The 22,333-nt window shown below is 43.7% G+C and overlaps 1 protein-coding gene across 4 annotated transcripts in view; it reads left to right on the plus strand.

Annotated features, from left to right (window-relative positions):
• Positions 1-22,333, plus strand: part of LOC308393603 (diacylglycerol kinase zeta-like) — a 93,747-nt gene that overhangs the window by 8,909 nt on the left and 62,505 nt on the right. For 2 of the 4 annotated variants that reach the window (XM_080877500.1, XM_080877501.1), the window contains exons 1-2: positions 9,614-9,750; positions 18,833-19,975. The exons of the other annotated variants lie outside the window; for them this stretch is intronic. In XM_080877500.1, the coding sequence (XP_080733626.1) occupies positions 19,050-19,975 (926 nt within the window). In that variant the 5' untranslated portion in view covers positions 9,614-9,750; positions 18,833-19,049. Of the gene's footprint in view, positions 1-9,613; positions 9,751-18,832; positions 19,976-22,333 lie in introns of those variants that run through there. 4 annotated transcript variants of the gene reach the window in all.

Genomic DNA, 22,333 nt, shown 5'->3' on the forward strand with positions numbered 1-22,333 from the left:
GATTTCTGGCTCTTTTTAGAGAACCGGCTCTTCAGGTTGTTTTGTTGCTTTAATTAATTTATTATTAACAACAATATAAAATTATACACAAAAGGAATTACTAATGTAAAAAAAGTGGTTTTATTTATATATGTTTATATATAAATATATGCGGTGGCCCCTAGAGACAAAGCACGTACAAACTCCAAAGTAGGGCTGGGTTTTAATAATCGATTCATCGATTAAAATTGATTCTGGCTTGGATAACGTGATATCGATTCATTAAAATCCTGAATCGATTTTTTAATATAAATGTATTTTGCCCGAAACTCCAGAATCTCAGGTGAAACGTCACAAAATTTTGACAACCACCAAACATTTAAAACAGTAAATGAGAGCAAGTACAGGCTTCTGTACAAAGACGTAAACACACAGCGCGACCTGCAGATCAGAATCACTGAGATGTGACTTTCTCACCGACGGCACGGACACGGTCGGGGCTGAAAGCCGACAGCTCGCTGATTCTGATGTTTCGGCAGGTCCGCGCTTTGTGTTCACGCCCTTTTTGCGCTGATTCTAAAGCTGTTAGTTTGATCTACCTTCAAACAGTATTGACCGAACCAGCAGCAAAAGAAGATCCAAACTACGCTTCACATAAACATCGTCATGGACTTTCTCTGACTTTTGCTGTTTTGCTTCCACCAGGATGAAATCACACTTCATGCACAGCTCTCTCTCTCTCTGTGTACTTCAAGAACAGTTTCCCGTCTATCCCTGAAATCTGTTTTCTGCATTATTCGCTTGTTTGTTACGCACAAGACTACCGTTATTTACAGGCTGTTGCCGATGTTTTTTTTTCCTTTTACTTCTGAAAAGAAAACCTAATTTCTGCAGTTCAACAGGCTTCTGAACAAATTGAAACTTTTTAAAATTATGCAAAATGCAAAACGCTGTGTCTCTAATAAAACCGCTGTAACTTCAGAGGTGATGTTAATAACTTGATTAAATGTTTTCTTTCGTTTTTGATGTACTGCAGAATATTTTTATAAAATCCAGGCCAGGAAAACCTTCATGTTTTTCTGTGTTTTATCTTCAGCTACTTTGACACAAAGGCCTCTGCTGTGATGCTCACACCTTTGATAAAGCCTTGCGTGTGTCAGCTTCCTTTTTATAGATACAAAAATATGTAAATGTACTGATGATTTCCCAGATTCAAATTCAATTGAATCGAATCGAATCGAATCGTGGATCGATTCTAGAGACGTGATTCTAGAAATCAGTGACGATACCCAGCCCTACTCCAAAACACATTTCTAGCATGAACTGAACTTCCAAACAGAGCTACAAGATCACTTAAATTACACAATTGAAAGCATGTGTGTATTGTTTGTGTATTTATACACAGGCACTCATATATATATTCAAATAATTTAAATAAAGTTCATTTACCTGTTACTACCACACACCAAATCCGGTCGTTGGTACTTGCTGGCTTGTGTAGCCACGAGTTAACAAAAACTCAACACTGCCCCCTAGCATCCTGGAGCACTTCTGTTGTGTGTTGTACGTGTTTTGAAGTTTGTATGTGCTTTGTCTCTAGGCGCCACTGTAAACATACTTTTATTTATTCACTCCACATAAAATGTAATAAATAAATCATATAATACAAAAACCAACTATACACATTTCAACTTTTAACTATTTAAATTTTCAGCTTTTTCCTTTTAAACAAATTTAAAGTGAAACAACACAAAACACTGCAAACCACAACACAATTAAATATAAATGAAAATATGAAAACTAAAAGAAGATGCATATTCTCTGTCATATGGACCTGCATGAATAAACTTTCTGAATCCTTTATCATCTGCAACTGAAAATAGTTGTGGGTGATTACTATACCTTTCTAATGTGACGTTGTTGTCCCTGCTCTCTCCCTCCCGCTCTGTTCCTGTGCTACTGAGTGTAACTACTGCCCCTCCCCCCTCTGCCCAGCGCAAAGCACAAGGCTGGCGTGCAGAGTGAAGCGGGAAAAAGTGCGAGAGAGAGAGAGAGAGAGAGAAAAAAACGCCCACGGATCCCAATAAGGAGTCGGCTCGCGTCGTTCACTTGAAAGAGTCGGCTCTAAGAGCCGTTTCGTTCGCGACCGACACATCACTGTAGTCAACACCAGCTACTCTGATAGCACCGTTTTTGTTCTTGGTGATTTTATCCACTGTAAGCTGCACCTGTCACTGCCTGATTCGGATGTTCAACACGGGATAGGCGAGTGCTGCGAGTGCTACCTGCAAATGAAAGACCAAAACAGTAACTGTGGACAAGCACAGCGCTGCCCCACAGAGAGCTGGTTTTGTGGTACTGACTGAATATTTTTCATCGTTCTGACATAAATGAGGCTGTAAAACCAATAACAGATCATTCATTTCTGCACAGACTGAAAATCAGTGCTGAAAATCATGCATCGACAGGAAGGAAATTTCCCTAAATCCTGATCGTGTAGCACTTCGATCTGTGCAAGGAGAAGCGAATCAGCTTTCGAGTGTAGCTAGGAAGCCACAGATGGATATTTTAGAGGAACACTTCTATAACTCCAAAAGTGTGGGTTAGGCTTTGGCTGGTGGTTTCACCAGCTGGAGTCCTTATCACTGAGTGGAGATTATGACGGCCTGTCACCTGATCCATCCGTCTCTGTCTCAACACGTCAGCTCTAAGAATTCTTCTGACAGAATTTCAGCTTTTCTTCTAAAGACGGAGCAGCCGGCAGCAGCTTGGTGTCTGTATTTCAGCAGTCCGTAGATACTCACACTGTTCCTGATGTTTGTTATCATTCCTGCTCCAAAGAAGGCTCATCCAGCTGATTTTAATGACCAGTATCACATACAACTGTTGTGATGCTTTGGTTTCATGGGTACTGAAACTGCAGATTAAATCCACTACGGTTTGCCTACAGGCAGGGAAGAGGTGCAGCTGATGCTATAAACAGCACGATGCACTTGGCTTTCAAACACCGAACACCTCACAGCTCATGCTTGGCTGTTTTCTATTGATTTGTAGCTCTGCGTGTCATCGGATCCAGCCTGTAGTTTGAATTCAGCAGCTGTAAGGACTGAGCGTCCATCCTGAGTTAAGTGGCATCATGTTTTTTAAACAAACAGAACAGAACTTGATGGATTAAAGCCAATAAAACTTAGAACTGCCAAAGTCTAAACAGCAGCTACAGGATGGCTGCAGCTCAGGAGGTAGAGCAGGTCAGCTACTAACTGGAAGGTTGGTGGTTTGATTCCTGGCATGCCAAATATCCTTGGGTAAGATACTAACCCCATGTTGCTCTCTGATGCATCCATCGAAGTGTGAATGTGTGTAAATGTTAGATACTGAGCACTTAACAACCTAGTGGTCAGCCACTAATCAGAAGGTCGGTGGTTCGATCCCAGGCTGCATCCTGGCTGCATGCCAAATATCCTTGGGCAAGATACTAACCCCGTGTTTGCCTACTGGTGGTGGTCAGAGGGCCCGGTGGCGCCAGTGTCCGGCAGCCTCGCCTCTGTCAGTGCGCCCCAGGGCAGCTGTGGCTACAATGTAGCTGCCATCACCAGTGTGTGAATGTGTGTGTGAATGGGTGGATGACTGAATGTAGTGTAAAGCGCTTTGGGGTCCTTAGGGACTAGAAAAGCGCTATACAAATGCAGGCCATTTACCATTTACCTAGAAAACGTGCTTGTGTGAATGAATTTGCTCAGAGTAGAAAAGCACTATATAAGAATCATTCCAGTCCATACATGAAGGATGTGCCTTTAACAAGAAAGAGGATATAACCATTTCCCATTTTGAAATATCCTTTCTGTTCAGTCTGTATGTCCCCTAACACACATGAGTAGCAGATATGATCTAATCCTGCTCAGTAGCCAGAGGCTCAAGTATCTGTAAGCTTGATAAACTGTGTGAGAACTTTGCAGATGAAGGAGGAAAAACACAAGCATGACTTTCACTCCTGGCTGAAGATTGCTGGGAGCGAATAATCCATAAGTGTTTTTTTTATGTACATAAACACATAAAATGTTGTGCTGTAGTTATCATATCTTTCTCTGATTTCACTAATGTTGCTCTTCATGTATCTGTCATAAATTACACACTGATGAACACACTGGGAAGTGAAAAGCGGCCTATCAGACTGAAGTTCTCTTTCTACGGTGAAGGAAATAGTTTTATGTGCCTCTTATCAACTGAAATTAAGCCTAGTTAACATCAGTTTGCTCATGTGTAAGGACACATGCATTTATTAAAACTTTGTGGACACGTGATACAAACAAGCTGACATCGGAGCCAAACACTTGGCAAGCATGCATTCAAATATTTTATCTGCATTAGCCAGGAAGCAGATGGTTTTCATTCCATGGATATACATGCCATGGGCTGATCTGACAGGTCTGTGCTGTTGGGACACGCTGTGATGACTGACAACAATAAATGCTGTCATGGGTCAGCTGCATTATACTGGAATGGGATGTTTTTGCAGAGAGCAATAACTCATCACAGTTTTGTTACCATTCCTCCTCATTTCTGTCATGATTACTTTGCTACATTCAACAAGGAGAGGACTAGTTAGCATTAGCTATCAGTCTGCACGCCCTCATTCAGAAAGTAGGTCAATCAATGTCTCTGATCAGTACTGTCCCCCACAATGGACAGAAGATCACTTAAAACTAAACTCTATCATCTGACTGAAAGTAAGAAAAGTATGACAAACAATGATGTGATTGTTTTGTGATGAATAATCAGCAGTGGATCAGGCCCCATGAAGTCTGTTCAGCACTGTCGCTCTGTGACAACACCAACAGTAAGACATGGAGCTGACAGTCAGCAGGACGATGGTGCAGATCTATACTCGTGACTCGTCAGCGTCTCACATCACGCTGAATACTTAGTGTAACTCTAATTCTGGGAACTCACGTGTTATTACAATACAGCTGTATGCAAGGTGTGCATAGGTGTAGTGAAGTGTGGCTACATGCAAAATGAAAATATCTCAGTCTTGTATAAAGAGCTTTACAGTTTTATTGCAGATCAAACCTCTAACTGTGTAATCAGTTACCTGCTCCAGTGCAATATGTCCCAGCATATAATTTGTTAAAACAAACAAGCTTCACAATGAAATGCTTTTCCTTAAATATGTAGTTATGGTGACCATGTTGGCTTAAAGAGAATCAAAGTTGTGGCATTTGACTGGTCCAGTGTCCTGGGTGTGACCTTTAAATGGGATGGGTCCACAGTCCACTCTGCATGCAGCAGCAGTTTTCAATTCAATGTTATTTATACAGCGACAAATCAGAAAAACAGTCTCCTCAGTGTGCTTTATACTGTAAGGTCGACCCTACAATAATACACAGAGAGAAAAACCCAACAATCCCCTATGAGCAAGCACTTTGGTGACAGTGGGAAGGAAAAACTCCCTTTTAACAGGAAGACAGAACCAGGCTCAGGGAGGGGCGGGGCCATATGCTGTGATTGGTCAGGGAGAGAGAAGGAAGACAGGATAAAGACATGCTGCTTCCAAACACTCACAGCTTCCTTCCACGGACCAAATACATGCTCCAGTTCACAACAGCTGCCACTCACGGAGCTTCACACTGTAAGATAAATAGCCTACAATATTAGACACTCATTTTAATGGCAATAATAACAACTAGTGACAACATTCACTGTTGTCGAAATGGTAAATGGCCTGCATTTGTATAGCGCTTTACTCAGTCCCTAAGGACCCCAAAGCGCTTTACTACATTCGGTCATCCACACATCCACACACACATCCACACACACATCCACACACTGGTGGTCGAAGTCTTCAGACCAGTGCAGAATTTTCAAATCTGTAAACAGAACCAGGATCAGCTGGCTCTGCCTTCACTGCTGCAGCAAAGCGGCATTTACAGAGTGCTTCTCTGATCTTACATAGACAGTCTTCATTTTCATATAGCACCGTATTCTATGCACCTAATGTATTTGGTCTGTGGAAAGAAGCTGGAGTACCCAGAGGAAACCTGTGCTTGAGGAGAGTTAAACCAGGAACCTTCTTCCTGTGAGGGCACAGTGCTAACCACTGCACCATGTTGTCCTAATTGAAAACCCATGTTGCTGCACACGTATTACTGTAACTGAAACATACGTTGACACATAAGTGAAACATTTGCTTATAATAGTATAAGCAGAAGAGTCAGGACTGAGCATGTCCCAGTGATCGATTACTCTGGACTGTGTGTGTTTATGAACAAACGGAACAAATGAACTGTGAACACAACACTTCCACTTTTCCACTGTGTTATCAGTTGTCAGTGTCCCTCTGACTCCGTAAATATCATCTGTAGAGAAGAAATGAGATGATCGGGCTGTATAGGGTTATGGTTACGATTCAGAACCTGAGCCCTTCTTTACATAGAAACACAGAAAATGGGTCAGCTGTGGGTGTTTGGAAGTTAAAAGGATTTCTCTGAATTGTGTGTCATGCTGCTGAGTGGCTTTTTATTTGTCATGGAAATATGGAGTGGGCGAAGGACGAGAGAACAGTGAAATAGAAAGGAGAAGAGCAGGTGTGTGTGTATCTATATATATAATATATCAATATGTGTGTGTGTATACACAAGCAGTGTGAATGCTGCCTGGATGCTAATTCACACGTCCTCCGCTTGTTGCATGCAGACCAGTTCTTGTAAAAAGTATCACAAAATGAAATTTAAGATTCATTGCAAAATGTTTGCACAGAACAATCCTGGTCTGGTGTGGACTCTAAATCAGCGGTCTCCAACCTTTTTTGCACCACGGACCGGTTTATGCCCGACAATATTTTCACGGACCGGCCTTTAAGGTGTCGCGGATAAATACAACAAAATAAAACTAGTACCGGTACCGAAAAAAAGAACATTTATTCATAACACACGTGAAAAGACCCAGGAAAACCGAGTAAACGATAAAAATGATAACAAAATAACCCTGAAAACTGATAAAACCCTGAAAACCAGACATTTCACACCTGAGCCTCAACTCTCGCGGCCCGGTACCAAACGACTCACGCACCGGTACCGGTCCGAGGCCCGGGGGTTGGGGACCGCTGCTCTAAATGATCAGCTGTTCTCAAAACTCCGAGTTTCCTCAGAGTTCAGGGTTGGGCAAAAGCTGCGAATATGTCTGCTTTTCACAGTAATTCTTCTCCACATTTAATTCTGCGCTCACTCACTAATTCTGACTCTGTCTCACTTTGTTTGAGGCAGACATCAAGGTGCACGTGCTGTGTAAGAGGCAGTGGACATGTGATAAGTGAGGTATTAATATTTGCTTATTAAAAAATGTGAACGGCATTTCTGATCGGATGCCTTAAAGCTGTGTTCGTTTCCACATCGATCGAGCGGTGAGTTTATGGTGTGCACGTGATCCTAACCAACCACCACGTGAGAGCTAAACGGCCCGTAGTGACGTGCGGTCTTCCGTCTCGATGTGGGAAGGTGCAAAGCTCTGTACAAGCTAGCAACACACCGTGAAATGAACGTTAACTGCCCGCGTCCAGAACCAGAACACAGCACCTTCTTCCTGTATTTACCTTTGTGGCTCCCGCCCCAGATACTTCTGGCCAATGAGCGGACTGAATATTCTCACGTGGTTTGTAGACACGCCTTTTTGTTTGCTTGAAATGTTGTCTGTGAAAAGAAACGAAAACCACGGAAAACGGTACAAGTTTACAAAATCAAGAACGGATTCAGACCACAGTAAACCCACTACCGGCGTGAAAACGCCCCGACGAGACAGTGAAATCTGAAAAATTGAGATTTTTCCCGCGTATTAAACCTGTCAATGAGCTGATGTTAGAAAGTGTAACCCTACAAAACGGAAGCAGGAGTCACGGCCTCTTCGGTGATGGTGTAGCTTGTATTAGTGTTGCAACATCCGAGCACTGCTGAAACCACACTAACGACTGTCTGGTAATCCCGGGTTAAAGAAACTAATCTAAAACAAATATAGCAGAAAGTAAAATCCTGTCACGGACCGAGTGGCTGTCCGTTACACAGCACCCTCATGTGGGCATTTACAGCAGGGCAGGGACAACGGCTGATCAGTGTCGCCAAAGTGTGCGTGAATGTGTTTCAGTGACGCTGAAGTATAGAGCCAACGCAAATGTTCAAGGTAGACTCACAGCAGGCTGCGTGCGCAACCTGGTTTATAGTAATGACCTGCAGAGAGAGCGAAGTGCAGCAGAGAACAGTCAATTTGAAAAATCTCTCACCAGCAAACTTTTTACTCTTTCTTTCTTTCTTTCTTTCTTTCTTTCTTTCTTTCTTTCTTTCTTTCTTTCTTTCTTGTGTGTATAAAACGTTTGTATAGTGAACAGCAGCATTAATTCATTTGCAGACATTCAGTCAGGCACGTGACAAGGCAACTCGCGCCGAGGCCCTGATTGTTTTCATTATCCACTTCCTGGGTTTAGCCGGCCGAGTAGTACTACACAGGATCAGTGTGTATTTACCAAACTGCGCGTGCAGCAGTTCGCTACAGTAGTTATAGTGTTTGCGCACGCGCGTCAGTATCCACGTTACATGAAGTGTCATTAAACTCAACACGAATCCAAAAGGAGGAGGCGAAGAAGACTGAGTGTAAACTTTGTCAGAGGAAGAAGTGTGGAGGGTGAGATGCAGAGTGAGTGGCTGTGAGCTGCTGCTGCTTACTGCAGGCGTACATGTGGACGGCTGGGAAGGATTAACTCTCCCTCAAGACGCACTAATCCGTCTGTAGACTCACACACACACACCTTGTCTCTCTTGTGAACGACCTTTGGCTTGTGGATTATTGACTTTGTAGCTTCTGCTGGGTAGCCATGTTTGAAGTCCTTGACCAGCTCGTAAGTGTTGATTATTATTCAGGCTAACAGTAGTTGAACTGCACTTTAAGGCTTTACTAGAGTTGTGTTTGTTACATCACAATTCTTTAGACACTCTAGTAACAGGTAACTTTTGTCATTACTGCTAGAACTCTTTTAGTGTATGGGTCACTGTAACTGAGGCACAATACGTTTAGTTGAGCTGTGCTTTAGTACTTAGAGTAGTGTTCTTAAGTAACTGCAGGAGAACCATGTAGTGTCTTGTGTAAGGACACACTTCAGTTACTGACATGTTGTGATTGCTGGTGTGGTCCTTTAATGATATCTCTGTGGACACAATGTACACTCACTCTCTGTCTCGTGATTTCAGGTCATATCTCACATCTGTATAAGTTGAGTGAAGCTGGTGTCATTGAGAGGTAGAGTGTAAAGGACTTGCAGGCAGGAGGAATAATTAAAGTGGTCCTGTGGGAGTTCCTTTGTAACACAGGAGCTGGACTGACGTCATAAGTGGACTCGTCTTTAACGTCATGCTTTTCAAAGACTACCCAGAAATCCAGGAGCGTTGCAGGTCGTTCTAACACAATGTGAGATCACAGGACCTGAACAGACTCTCTCATGGATTCGGAACCGGGAGCAGGTACAGATCTGGAGCACGACACTGACCCGGAGGCCTGCAGTGGTGAGCTTGAAGAAACCAGTGTGGACACAAACGCAGAAGGGGAAGGAACGTGCTTACAAAATGTTAACGTAGATGATGGAGACTGCAACTCTGCATCCTCATCCAGTTCCTCTTTGCCTTCTTCCTTTGCCCCCGGTCCAGCCTTGTTGCCTCTTTTCTGTGTGGAGGAAGAGGAGATCCACAGTGGCTGCTCCAAGTCCTTCACTGGATTCAAGCTGTTCACCAGGAGGTAAGGCTGAAAGAGCGACAAGACCTTAAGAGAGAGTTGCACTTTGTTGGTGTAACATCTGTTAATGACCAGTAGGTGGAGCTATTGCCTTCTGTGCTTCAGAGACCTTGGCAGGGCAGATATGCCTGAAACATGCTCAGAGGCAACACACACACAGGCTGTAAGTCTCTGCACTGTTATTTCCTGCTCACGCTGGCACTCACAGCAGGATTGTTTGTGTGCAAATGTGCATAATGTGTCTGTGTGTATAACCTTGCCAGTGGTTTACTAGTGATCCTGTGGACTGGGAACACAATTCCCACGGCAACGGGGGCTGTAGTTGTCAGGTCAACAGAAATAAAGATGACAGCTGTGCTTCCAGCTTGGTTAGAAAGTGTCAGTGAGTCACTGAGCGTGGTGTGCAACTAGTGGATAATCTGGGTTGCTGTGTGTGTGAATAGACTAAATAATCTACATGTTAAATGATGACACTGATTATGAAGATGAACCTGGCATCAACGTGTAGATGTTAGGTTGTAGCTTGTTTTGAGCAGCCACCTGTGCTACATGGTGACGAGTACCTGAAGTACCGCGTGGGCCCGAAATATTCCCACTTTCAAGGTAAAACCACAGCAAGCTTTATCCAATGTGCTGGAGTTATTGTGGAAAAACAAACCAAAAAAGCCAGGCTCAGGTTGGAACCTTTTCACGTTTAGCTGATGTTAAATAGTCTGACCCGTCGGGACCAGTCCCCTCTCAAACGTCCAGGCAGGATGCTGCACAGCGAGAAGCGTGGCCCCGTCCACCTTTGTTGCTGTCATCACATTCATAATGACCTCACTGTCACATGGTTGGTTTTAAGTTAAACATTGAACATGTTTTCTGTTGTGAATCAAATCAAAGTTTAGGACTTTCTGACTTTTATTAGTATTTAACGCGGCGTCCCGGCTGGAATTGGGGATGTATTTTTAGGTCTGATGGTCATCTGTTCGCTGTTCAGTGCTCTTCATTGTTCCCTCCTGCGCTGGTGTAAAGACGTCCTTTGCAGCTCTGAGTCATAGACTTTGTGTTTGAGTGGGTGCTTTGTGTTTCGTCTATCCTCACTGTACACCTACTCTGAATAGCTCGGTGTGCCTTTGAAAGACTGCGGTGTCATAATCACTCGCTGTGTGTTACTTCAGTTTCCTCTTTCTCACAGAGGCTGGTTGTATGTGTGTGTCTGTGTGTGTGTCAGTGTGTGAGCATTTATCAAACAGCTCTGCACTCGGCTTGTCAAGGAAATACAGTAGTTATTTTAGTCCTCTCTCAGGCTCTCCGTGTCTCAGGGCCACGCCCACTCTCTCTTCCTCTTAGCACACGCCCCTAACCCCCCTATGTGCACACACACACACACACACACTTCCCTCCCCTCTGTTCCTAATAGCCGTCACCGTACACCAGGGTTTAGTCTAAGCTCGACAAATAAGAGGCGTGGACTCACGGATGGATAGTTTTCTGCTTTCTTTGACAGGTTGGCTTTTAATTTCTCCTTTTGATTTTTGAATATTTGTTAGGTTAAAAAGTTTGCTACATGCTAACTTAAGATGAAGTCAGTGTTGAGTTGAGTGAACATTATTTCCACACAGTCTTAACAATAATAATAATGTCTCAGCTGGAGGGTTTGATAGTGAAAGAAAGTGTTGAACATGAGGCTGAATCCACTCACACTGAGTCTGTGTTCTTGCAGGCTGATGCAGTGCTGTGTTCTTCCTTGTTCTTGTGACTTCAAGCAGAGAGCAGAACAGTAATGATGAGTCTAGCAGGCATACAGGGGCACTTGCAAGATGAGCTGACATCTTTGCACAGCTGTAGGTTTTGTTCATATAAAGAGTTTAGACTCCAGTGTAGCAGGAGGCCACAGTCGCTGTCCTGTAACGTACGTGTGTGTGTGTGTGTGTGTGTGTGTGTGTGTGTGTGTGTGTGTGTGTGTGTGTGTGTGTGTGTGTGTGTGTGTGTGTGTGTGTGTGTGTGTGTGTGTGTGAAACCCAGTAGTTCATCTGGTAATCCTAAACATGTAATGGCTACATTCATTTGTTCATCCTGTGTTGCTCATGCGCTCATTTTGGAAAATCTGTGACATTTTCTCCGAGTTGAAGAATGTGCAGGAACATCCAGTGCTGCGGTGCATGTACGACAGTAGGAGGCTACACACAGTGGACGACAGGCAGCGTAGCTCTGACAGGAACTCCGTCGTTTACTTTAGAGCAGTCAGAAACTCTGAAAAGCTTTCTTCTTTTTGGATGTCTGTTTCAAGTAATTTTGGTCCGCATTCGATTAATATTAATACGTACAAATGCTGACAGACCCAGAACCGTCTTGCTGTGAGGTGACAGTTCTGATTACTATTATATACGACTGTCCACAGTGGAGTGACGAGTTTATTGCAGACTGTGCAGCACTCTGTGTTTTAGCTTCTTCAGCTTCAGTGCTTTGCCTCCATCTCAGTATCACACAGCTAGAACATCTGTCCAGAGGCAAGCAGCACATAGACTTTCTGTGCCCCACAGAGTCCAAGCGACGAAGGGGTGTAGCTGTCCGAGTGTTGTGGGGGAAGTGCACTCGGAACCAAAAGAAGATTTTATTCAGCAATTGAAAGTAAAACGACAAACTTGTCACTCGTCAAGTGGATCAAAGCCACCTTCCTTGACACATAAATATCCTGTCGGCTGTGTGCAGCTGCACCAGCTCCACACAGAGTGGGTGGTACCCAGGTCAGGGGCACACCCTGAAACTGAAATGTGTCAGAGTGCTGTTCTACATGTAATGTGCATTTCTGAGCCAAAGGCCAGCATGCTGTGGAAATTAGCTGCTCCCTTTGGATCGTGACTCTTGTATCGTCATGACAATGAAAGCATCGGTGATGTCAGATGGAACCAGAAGAGAGACTAGAACTGAAAGGTTGACGGAGTGTCTGTAGTCTGCTTTCAGATGACACTGTGACACGTCCTCTGACTGCCCTGCTGTTCAAATGCTTGTGATTAGAGGTATGTTAGCACCATTACTTACGCACGTCTACGTGTGTTTGTTAGTGTGATTTTAGTGACTTTGCCTCGCTGTGGTTTAGAATGGAAGCGTGTCACTGTTTAGCCTGACAATGGTGCAGAGTGGTAATAAGAGCAGGGCGCAGCTACCAGATAGGGGGACAATGTCAGAGAGTCCGTGTATCAGCTCTGTGGGCCGTTGTTCCTGTATTATTAGACGTCCCTGGACGCCAACATCATCAGTCCAACGTAAACATCTCAGCCTGACTGTTTTGCTGCTCTGGATCCTGAATGTCTCCCAGTGCGCTGTGAAGGTTTCCTGTGGTTGGCTTAGTCCCGCCCCCCCCACCAGGCTTTGGGTGCATGTGAGGGTGGGGGCAGAGAGGCAGAGGTTATTTGCATTCATTTAAGAAAAAACCTCTTTGCTAGCTGTCTCACTTTGTTGTTGTTGCCATTATTATTATTGCTATTATTAATTTTGACTCTGTTTCCAGGAAACGTTTTCCCAGTAACTCGGTGTGTAGGTGTTGTTTTGCACCACTGCAGATCAAAACTTTGGGATCAATAAAGACGAACCTGTCTGTGCTTCTGTGGGAAAAGTCTGATCTATGCATCAGAACATGAGGGGGGCTGGGGGCTAAAAATGAAATGTAAGGAGCCCTTTACATGCACTTTACATATAACCACTTAATCAACCACATCACATTCCAGTCAGTGTTTCCTCAGTGCCAGACTGCGCTGCTGTTCGGCTGTGTAACACACGGTGAGCGTTGCGGTGACGGCAGGATGTGGCACTGTTCTTGCTGGATGCAGCTGGATGCAGCTGGATGCAGCTGGATGCAGCTGGATGGCTGAAGAACTTTGTGAGCTGCCTTGCATTCAGTATCTGTGGTTGTATATGGATGTGAGGCAGATCCACATGTGTTCCACCTGTTTCACCTTCCTGCTGCACGTGTACATTGATGCAGTTTTATAAACGGATTGTTTTTGCAAGCATCTTATTAAGAACATGAGCTATAGTTAAATTACAGTTCTTGTAGTCTTGCGTTTGACCGTCTCTTGAAATCAGAAATAGCTCTTCAGTGATGGAAAAACGCAGATTGTGGTGCAAAGCAAACAAGCCTGAAGCGGCAGAAATGACTGAAAGTCCCACCTGTGGTTCATCTGATGGCTCAGGTGGCGTGCAGAGCATGACGGCGTTCTAAAGTTACCTTTACTTTGTCGCAGGCATAAGCGCACTCATTGCACTTTATGCTTTTTCTTCACATAAAGTCTGGAAGGCATTTATTAAGGTCAATATTACATATTGTAAAATTCAGCCATTGATCTGACAAACGTTAGTCTCAGTTATTGCTGCATTTCTGTTTGTTTGTAACAAATGTTACAAACAAACAACATTTTGAGAACGTTCTTGTTACTTTTGGTGAGAAAGCAAGTTATTGTTTCCCGTCACTGCACGCCTTCAAAGATGAAACCAGTTTAAACAGTAACACATGACAGAGTCCTATTGGTGGATTAATCACCAGGATGTTGATTCAGACGCTGCCTGCAGTGGAGGTAGAAGAAACAGGCTGAGGTAAATCTACCATCATAGCTCACTGGGGCAGCAGGCGACCACATGCTATACAGTATGGCTGAGAGCGGCCGGCCCGGGTTCGAATCCGACCTGCGGCCCTCCCCGTCAGTCTTCACTGTTTCTATCAAATAAAGCCAGAAAAGACCCCAAAAATCTGCCATCAGGATGTAAAATAATCTGATTGCTGTGTGTGATAGCTGCAAAGCCCCTCTAATAATGAAGTGTTGGTGTATAGAGGTGATTGCCACATAGCTCTGAGGCGTTGTTTCACTCCAATAGAGGAAAACCACATTTATCTAGAGCACTCTTTGTGTGCTTGCGTTGCAGACCACTGCTTTTCATGTAAATATTTAAGCCAACAGATCAGAGCTCTGCAACGCCTCACACCCTTTGGCACACTTACGGACTAAAAATCTTTAATTTTTGGTGAAGTGTAAAAATAGTTTCCTAAAGTAGCTGCTCATTGTAAAGATGCTTTCAAGGCAGACCTGTTCTTAGTGTCCTCTTCCCTTGTACCTCAGGCATTTATACCACCAGACCATGCCACAGACTGAACGCTGCACATATTATTTATTGCACTGCTTAGTGAGAGCGGTACACCTTGAAATGTCAAGGCTAGCTTACCAAGATGGGATGGTGGAGCCTTATTAATGTCTCATTGTGGGTTCCACCAGCCAATAAGAAGTATTTTTAGCTGCATGCACTTAGCCAGTCAAACGATGACGTGCTGTACCAAATTCTTGGACGGAGACCACGTTTGTTTCCTGTTTGCAATGACTGTTATCGTCCCATGATGATAATCATGTGAATACTTGGTCGGTTATTGAGAATAGTCTAAATCAACCCCAAGCACACTTTAAAGCAGACTTGTTGTTCTTGTGATTAATTTCACAACATTTTTCTGGCACACTTTGGTAATTTCATCCCACAGTGTCAGTGAGAGAATTTGAAATGACTGTTGTTAATGGAAATGAGTGCAGAGCTCGTCCACAGTGGATGCCTCGGAGCACCACGATGTCAGCATTGTATGTATGTTGAATGACACTCGAGGGAGAAGACTTAACATCCAGCTGAGCACTCTGTGACCTGCTGCAGGATAACTGTCACTGAGCTGTGTCATTTAACTTGAAGAAGTAAAGTGTTGGAAAACATTTAGAGCACATATTGTGTGATCTCTCTGCATCCCAGAGTCCCTCACTTGACCAGTGAAAGTTACTGGGAGTGTGCATTGGTCTGAACATTTGGAACATCTGTATGTAAGCAGTCAAAAACCCTGCTGGTGTTCACAAGTTTGTACTAAAGCTGCACATACTAGTAAATTATCCCAGCATGCAAAGTTGTGTTGCAGGGCATCACTTGAGCCCAGCTCCGAGCAGCAACGTGTTGATGCGTGAGTACGTGCGGCGGTGTGGCTGCGCGTACTCGCGCCCAACTTCAAAGTTCTTTGAGCGTTTTCCAAAGAGTCCAACTGTCTGTTTTAGTGTGTTTTACATTAAAGATGGTGGACTGTGGTTGGCCCCTGATGCATCCATCAGTCTGCTTTTCCACAGCCCTGCTGATTATTCATTCAGCACAGTTAAAGTTTGGCAAGCACGCCGCGAGAGTTTTACCAGAAACACAACAATTCGATTTTTCTTCTAAGTATGAAAAGAGCCTTAAGGTTTGAAATAAAGCAGAAAAATGGTAACGGTGCTAATAACTGAAGGAACATGCACTGCAGTGAGACCGCACCTGTGACACACAACTGTTCCAGCTGTGTGGTGTGGTTGCACGGTGTTCTGCTAAGCACCCAGTTAGTGCTGGGAAACTGCAACTGCTCTGTGGGAAGCTTGGCTTTGTAGAGCGACAGCAACTGGTTTGGCTGCTTGAAAAATGCACGTTTACATTTTTAAAGATTATATAACAAAAGTATTTGTTGACAGCTCGACTGCGGGGATGTCTGATGGGTTATTACTGAGTACTTTCATCCCATCGCTGCCTCACTTTGGCCCATTGTGGGATTAGAGCCGGAGAAAGAAGCCGTTATGTAACAGAAAACACATCGCGGAGGAAAATATTAGAACTCGATTAGAAGGAACTGTAGACATATCCAGCCTGTTACTGTCATATAACTTGTGTGTGACTCTTTTGAGCTTATCCCAGTTAAAAAACAACTGTTGTGTTGGAAACTAAGAAGTTGTAGATTAATCATCCGCGTCACATCAGCCTGCAGTAAGTCACTCTGGTTCTGATTGTGGTTACGTAACCGTAAGGATCAAATGTGCCCACATTCAAGATTCAGAATAGAAGAAATGTATGTCAGTGTGATGATCTCTGAACGTAGTGAGTGGCAGAGCCGTTTGCTGCTGAATGTCAAGCTGATTACTGTAAGCGAACAGAGGAGGTTTCGGTGGGCTAATGAGTCTGTGATGGGACTTCCTGTGATACCCGAGGTTTCAGCTTCACGGTTCTAAAACGCCTTTTTCTCGCTTTACTGTCCTCATCCGATGCGCTGCGTGATCTTCAGTTTGCTCTTATACGTTCAGTTAGTCACACCACATGTCAAATGTTCTGCCCCACTGTTATCATCTCATCTGTCGTATCGAGGTTCGTTTGTGGTGGTGTGTGCTTCGCTCTGTTTCTTGTAAATTCAGTGTTAGAAAAACGGAACTAGAACAGAAACGGTTCAAAACCGTCTTAAGTTCCATCCAGTCATCTTGGCTGACTTTCATTTATAGAAAATGTTTTCTGTTATTTATTAAGACGAGAAACACAAACAAATATCTTTGTACAGTCATGGTGAATTAAAGCACAGCTTTAAGGTTTCATAGATCCGTAGTTTGCTGGTCTGGAGCATTCAGGTGTTGAGGAGGAGGAGGAGGAGGAAAGACATCAGCAGTGATCTTAGAGAATATTTAAAAATGTGACGTGTTGGTGTTCATCTCAGGTTAACTGGTTTGCCAGCAGCCGAGCGAGCGGCTGAAGCTGGAGCTTATTGCTGAGTATAATAGTGTGAGCATTAACAAACTGTTGGGTTGCTGATGGGCGAACACAGAACAAAGCCACGGATGGTAAAATGAGCTGGTCGTTCACCGCTTAACCGTGTTGTTCAGACGTGTGACTCGTACAAACTGTCTATATGCTGAGTCTCATAATCTCCTGATTAAATATCTACACTCATTTCCTGTTTGCTACCCACCAAGCCAACGCTACGAAGCATGCTTCCTCACTTCACTTATTTAAGGATGAAGAGCCTTTTAAACAATCTGCCTGTTCACGCCGCGGGAAGCTCCACGTAGAATTGATTTTTCTAGTTAAAAAGCAAAGAAAACGCTGCGTTTGGTCACAGCTTCGTCTACTGAGGACTTTTCTGGTCTTGCTGACTCTCGAGGATCGTATTGTTTAGACAGCGTCGGCAGCCGCAGGGCCCAAATTCATATTTCAAAGACCACAGAAGATGAAGTTTATACAAATACTGAATAGCTGGCCTATGTGCCACACATCCACAGCAATCTAATTTTAACCACTCGCACACTTCAGTCAGTGGTTGGAGGTCAAATTGATGCAACATTTTTCAGTTGCTAAGTATGTGGCTATGGTCAGATTTCAGAGCTGAGCTTTGGTTTCATGCTTTGTCATCTCTGAGGGCATAAATTGATACTTCTCAGAATCAGGAACTGAAATTTATTTTAGCACTTTTATATTTACATTTGACTTCTTCTGAAGAACCACAAAGATTAGATTGACTGATCGAATGTTACCTTTATTTAGTAACTCTAACTCTAATTTGAGTGATTCTTCTGACTGGAAAGTGAAGCTGCGTGTTTTATTAAGATACGTGACACTACAGTCCACCCTGCTGTGCTGCGACACACTACGGTCCCTGTGCTCACACATGAGCCTTTTCATTGGAAGCAGCTTCACAGCTGCAGTGAACAGTGTAGCTGCTAGTAAAGCAACTTATCAGTTAAACTTTTCACTTTATATTGTAACGATCCTACAATAATGATGTGACCCTGTATGAGCTTTAGTTTATATTTATGATACAGTAGGTCTTAGTAGGTCTGTGTGTGTGTGTGTGTGTGTGTGTGTGTGTGTGTGTACCTGTTTAGATGTCTTTGTGGGGACCAAAATCCCCATCCTCACAAGTTTGAGACTCAAAATGTGGTTTTAGTATCAGGGTTATGGTTAGACATTCATTTTTTAAGGTTAGGGTGAGCGGCCAGGGAAAGCATTATGTCAATGAGATGTTCCCACAAGGACATGAATACATACCCGTGTGTGTGTGTGTGGGGTGTCAGATGTTTTGGTATCAATAAAGTTTTGGTCATAATTTGATTGACTTTGAAGAAAGCAGCACTGCATCATGAAACAGCAAGTTAGATCATCCAACCTGAGAACAGCTGATTGAGTCTGATTTGTTTGGAGATTCTTTTAGTCGTTAACCTCAGTAAACTCCTTGGTGGGAACATTTTTCTCTGTTAATGAGAAATGACAGATTTCTGTAACGGCCTGTTTGCCTCTGCAGCATTTCCAAAGGAGGGCTGGAGAGTCAGAGATGTCCAGCAGTAGCTGTACCAGCTTCGAGTGGAGGAAACCAATCTTCGGTCGCATGGATATCTGATATCTGACTGCTAACCCGCAGTCAATGAAGACAAGGAAAGGGCACTGTGTGTTCTTTACCCAACCGTATCTCATCAGATGCATTTTGAGTAGCAGTGTACTATATCGCTCTCCAACACGAGATGGATTTGTTTTTCCAGCGACACTTTGGTCGACGCCAAAAAAGACAAAAGCATTTTGCTGCAGTGCGTCACAAATGTCCCTCTGTTCAGGCCAGTAAAGCCAGGAGGCGCTCCAGCGTCGGTCTGCCCTCTGTAGCATTAGTACAGTCCAGACGCTCCTCTGTCGGTTTGCCTCTGGTTTGCACTGACCAGCGCAGGCGCCCGAGTGTTGGCCTACTAGTGGCTAGTGGACAGAAGCGACAGTCTATCATCGAGCTTGGGCTAACAAATGCAAGTGAAGGAACAGGAAGAGGAAGACATCGTCCCTGCTGCTCAGTCTCCTGTGCACGTCGTTCGAAAGTGAAATCTATCGAACCTCATTTACTGGGATCCTCTATGTTACTGGCAAGTGTAGTGCATATGGGCACAGGACTGCAAAAGGAAGAAGAGGATGAAGAGGGCATGGATGTCTCCCCGTGCTCCTGTTCTGAGTCGGGTGAAGAAGAAGAAAGCGATGATGAAGCTGATGAAGAAAGCTTCACCCTGGCAGCTCACAGGCACCTAACGCAGGCTGTGGTTACGGAGAACATCAAAGCCCGGCCCTTGCTCTGGCCTCCTCGCTGTCTGAGACGAAATTCCTCACACTTGCTTCCGGCAGACTCCGTGTTTCAGGACAACGAAGCAGGGTTTGGCGTCTTCGGCCGATATAATCCATTAGAGTCGAGTCTCAGTACAGCGAAGTTGACGAACGCAATGTCGACTTCCGTGACCAGTCCCAGCCTTGGCCAGCCGGCTCCAGCAGGCCTGAGCTTTGATGTTGGGGCGGCTGCAGCAGATGCTACCTCATGTGGCTCCATGCTCCATAAAGGCTGTTCCTCTCCACTAGATGGACCCCAGCAAAGCATTTATTACAATCCTTACCAGGATACATGGGACAACTTCCTCTCGTATGTCTCTCTCTCTCTGTCACACACACACACACACACACACACACACACACACACCTAACATAGACCTGACAGAACTGGTGTTTTATGTTTTGCAGACATACATTTTTTTTCTTCAGATGTTAAAAATATACAGTGACATGTAACTAAATAATAACTAAGCAGCAGTGTATTATTGTGCTGGTTCAGTTTGATTCTATAGTCAGACTAATTTACTGGCAGCATACAGTGGTTTGCAAAAGTATTCGGCCCCTTGAACTTTTCCACATGTTGTCACATTACAGCCACAAACATGAATCAGTTTTATTGGAATTCCACATGAAAGACCAACACAAAGTGGTGCACACGTGAGAAGTGGAACGAACATCAGACATGATTCCAAATAGAGCAGGGCGATATGGCCAAAAATATTTATCACGATATATATTTGAAAATTTGCGATAACGATATAACTGACGATATAATTGATGCGAGACAAAATACAACTCCACAACATTACTAGCGCAAAAAGACAACCTTCCATTTATTTTCACTTAAACAAGAAGCTGGTTTTTATGTACATTAAAGCTTTATAAAAATTTAACAGTGCAAATGCAAATTCCTTGCTGAAAGTTTAACCAAAAGGCATTTCCAGTAGAAATGGGCTGACATATCCTGAGCATAACCATGTATAATATCCACTGAAGTTAAAAAGAGGTGCTTTGCAACATTAAACTGCAGTGTGCAGTACGTATTTTTCGGACCATAAGGTGCACGGGATTATAAGGCACATTAAGTGAAACAAAGCAGTCAGATAAATCAAACTTTATTAAACTCATTCTTCTTGCTTCCTCCACTTCTGTACCATTGATTCATTAATGTTGAATTCTCTGCAGCTGCTCTATTCCCATGTTGTTGCAGTATATTAATGACTAACCTCGTATTGTGGATGGATTATCTCAGTTGTTCTCCTGACTGAAGTTTGGTCCGTTTACAGCATCCTGCCATGCGATTGCATTTGTCTCTAACCATGAAGAACCTTCACGTTAACTTTTATAAGTGGAAAAGTGTTAGTGTTCGTCCTCCAGCTTCACTGTTTATGCTAACATAGCTGTGTCGCTAGCGATCACGTAGCACATCATTATATACCAGCTAGCCCAACTTCAGTAACCCTACAAACGTCACTGCTGTTTAGTTTCCTATCTTCATTTATGTTGGAAGTGATAACAGAGCTGTACGTTTGATTTTTTTCAGAAATCTCTCAGTCAGAACATGCTATATCATGCTTAGGCAACTAGCGAAACTAGCGAGCTAACTTCCGCTAGCTTCCTGCTAACTTCTAACTCCGTTAAATGTAATAACTTTTGTTTTCATGGATGCCTGGAAGTTAAACTTTATAGTTACACCTGGTAAAGCAGCAATGCTGATCATTTTATTAAAGATGAAAGAATTTAGACAGTTTTTAACTCTCAGTGATGCTGCAGTGTTTGTTTGACCTGAAGCATACGGAGTTTAGGACCCAGATTACTCCCAGATTTAAGAGCATCTTAGTCCGACAAATACGACAATAACGACGGCCGCTTGCATGTTCTGCAAAAAAATGTGCTTTGTTGTGTATCTGCCGGACAAACACCAAACCAGTTCCACATCACTGAAGTTGCACCATTTTTACAAACCAATTCTGGTTCATCTGTTTCACTCAACAATCGGCCATGTGCGTATGAAAGCAAAGGCACTGCGCATGCGCGTTTTACTCATATTCTATCGCGATATTTCATTTTCCTATCGTTGCCTAACATTATACCGGTATTACCGTGAACGGTATAATATGGCCCAGCCCTAATTCCAAACATTTGTTACAAATAAATAACTGCAAAGTGGGGTGTGTGTAATTATTCAGCCCCCTGAGTCAATACTTTGTAGAACCAGCTTTTGCTGCAGTTCCAGCTGCCAGTCTTTTAGGGTCTGTCTCTACCAGCTTTGCACATCTACAGACTGAATCTTTGCTCATTCTTCTTTGCAGAACAGCTCCAGCTCAGTCAGATTAGATGGACAGCGTTTGTGAACAGCAGTTTTCAGATCTTGCCACAGACTCTTGATTGGATTTAGATCTGGACTTTGACTGGGCCAGTCTAACACATGGATATGTTTTGTTTTAAACCATCCCATTGTTGCCCTGGCTTTATGTTCAGGGTCGTTGTCCTGCTGGAAGGTGAAGCTCCGCCCCGCTCTCAAGTCTTTTGCAGACTCCAAGAGGTTTTCTTCCAAGACTGCCCTGTATTTGGCTCCATCCATCTTCCCATCAACTCTGACCAGCTTCCCTGTCCCTGCTGAAGAGAAGCCCCCCCAGAGCACGATGCTGCCACCACCATATCTGAC

This window comes from Rhamphochromis sp. 'chilingali' (assembly GCF_963969265.1).
Source record: "Rhamphochromis sp. 'chilingali' genome assembly, chromosome: 3".
Lineage (NCBI taxonomy): Eukaryota > Metazoa > Chordata > Actinopteri > Cichliformes > Cichlidae > Rhamphochromis > Rhamphochromis sp. 'chilingali'.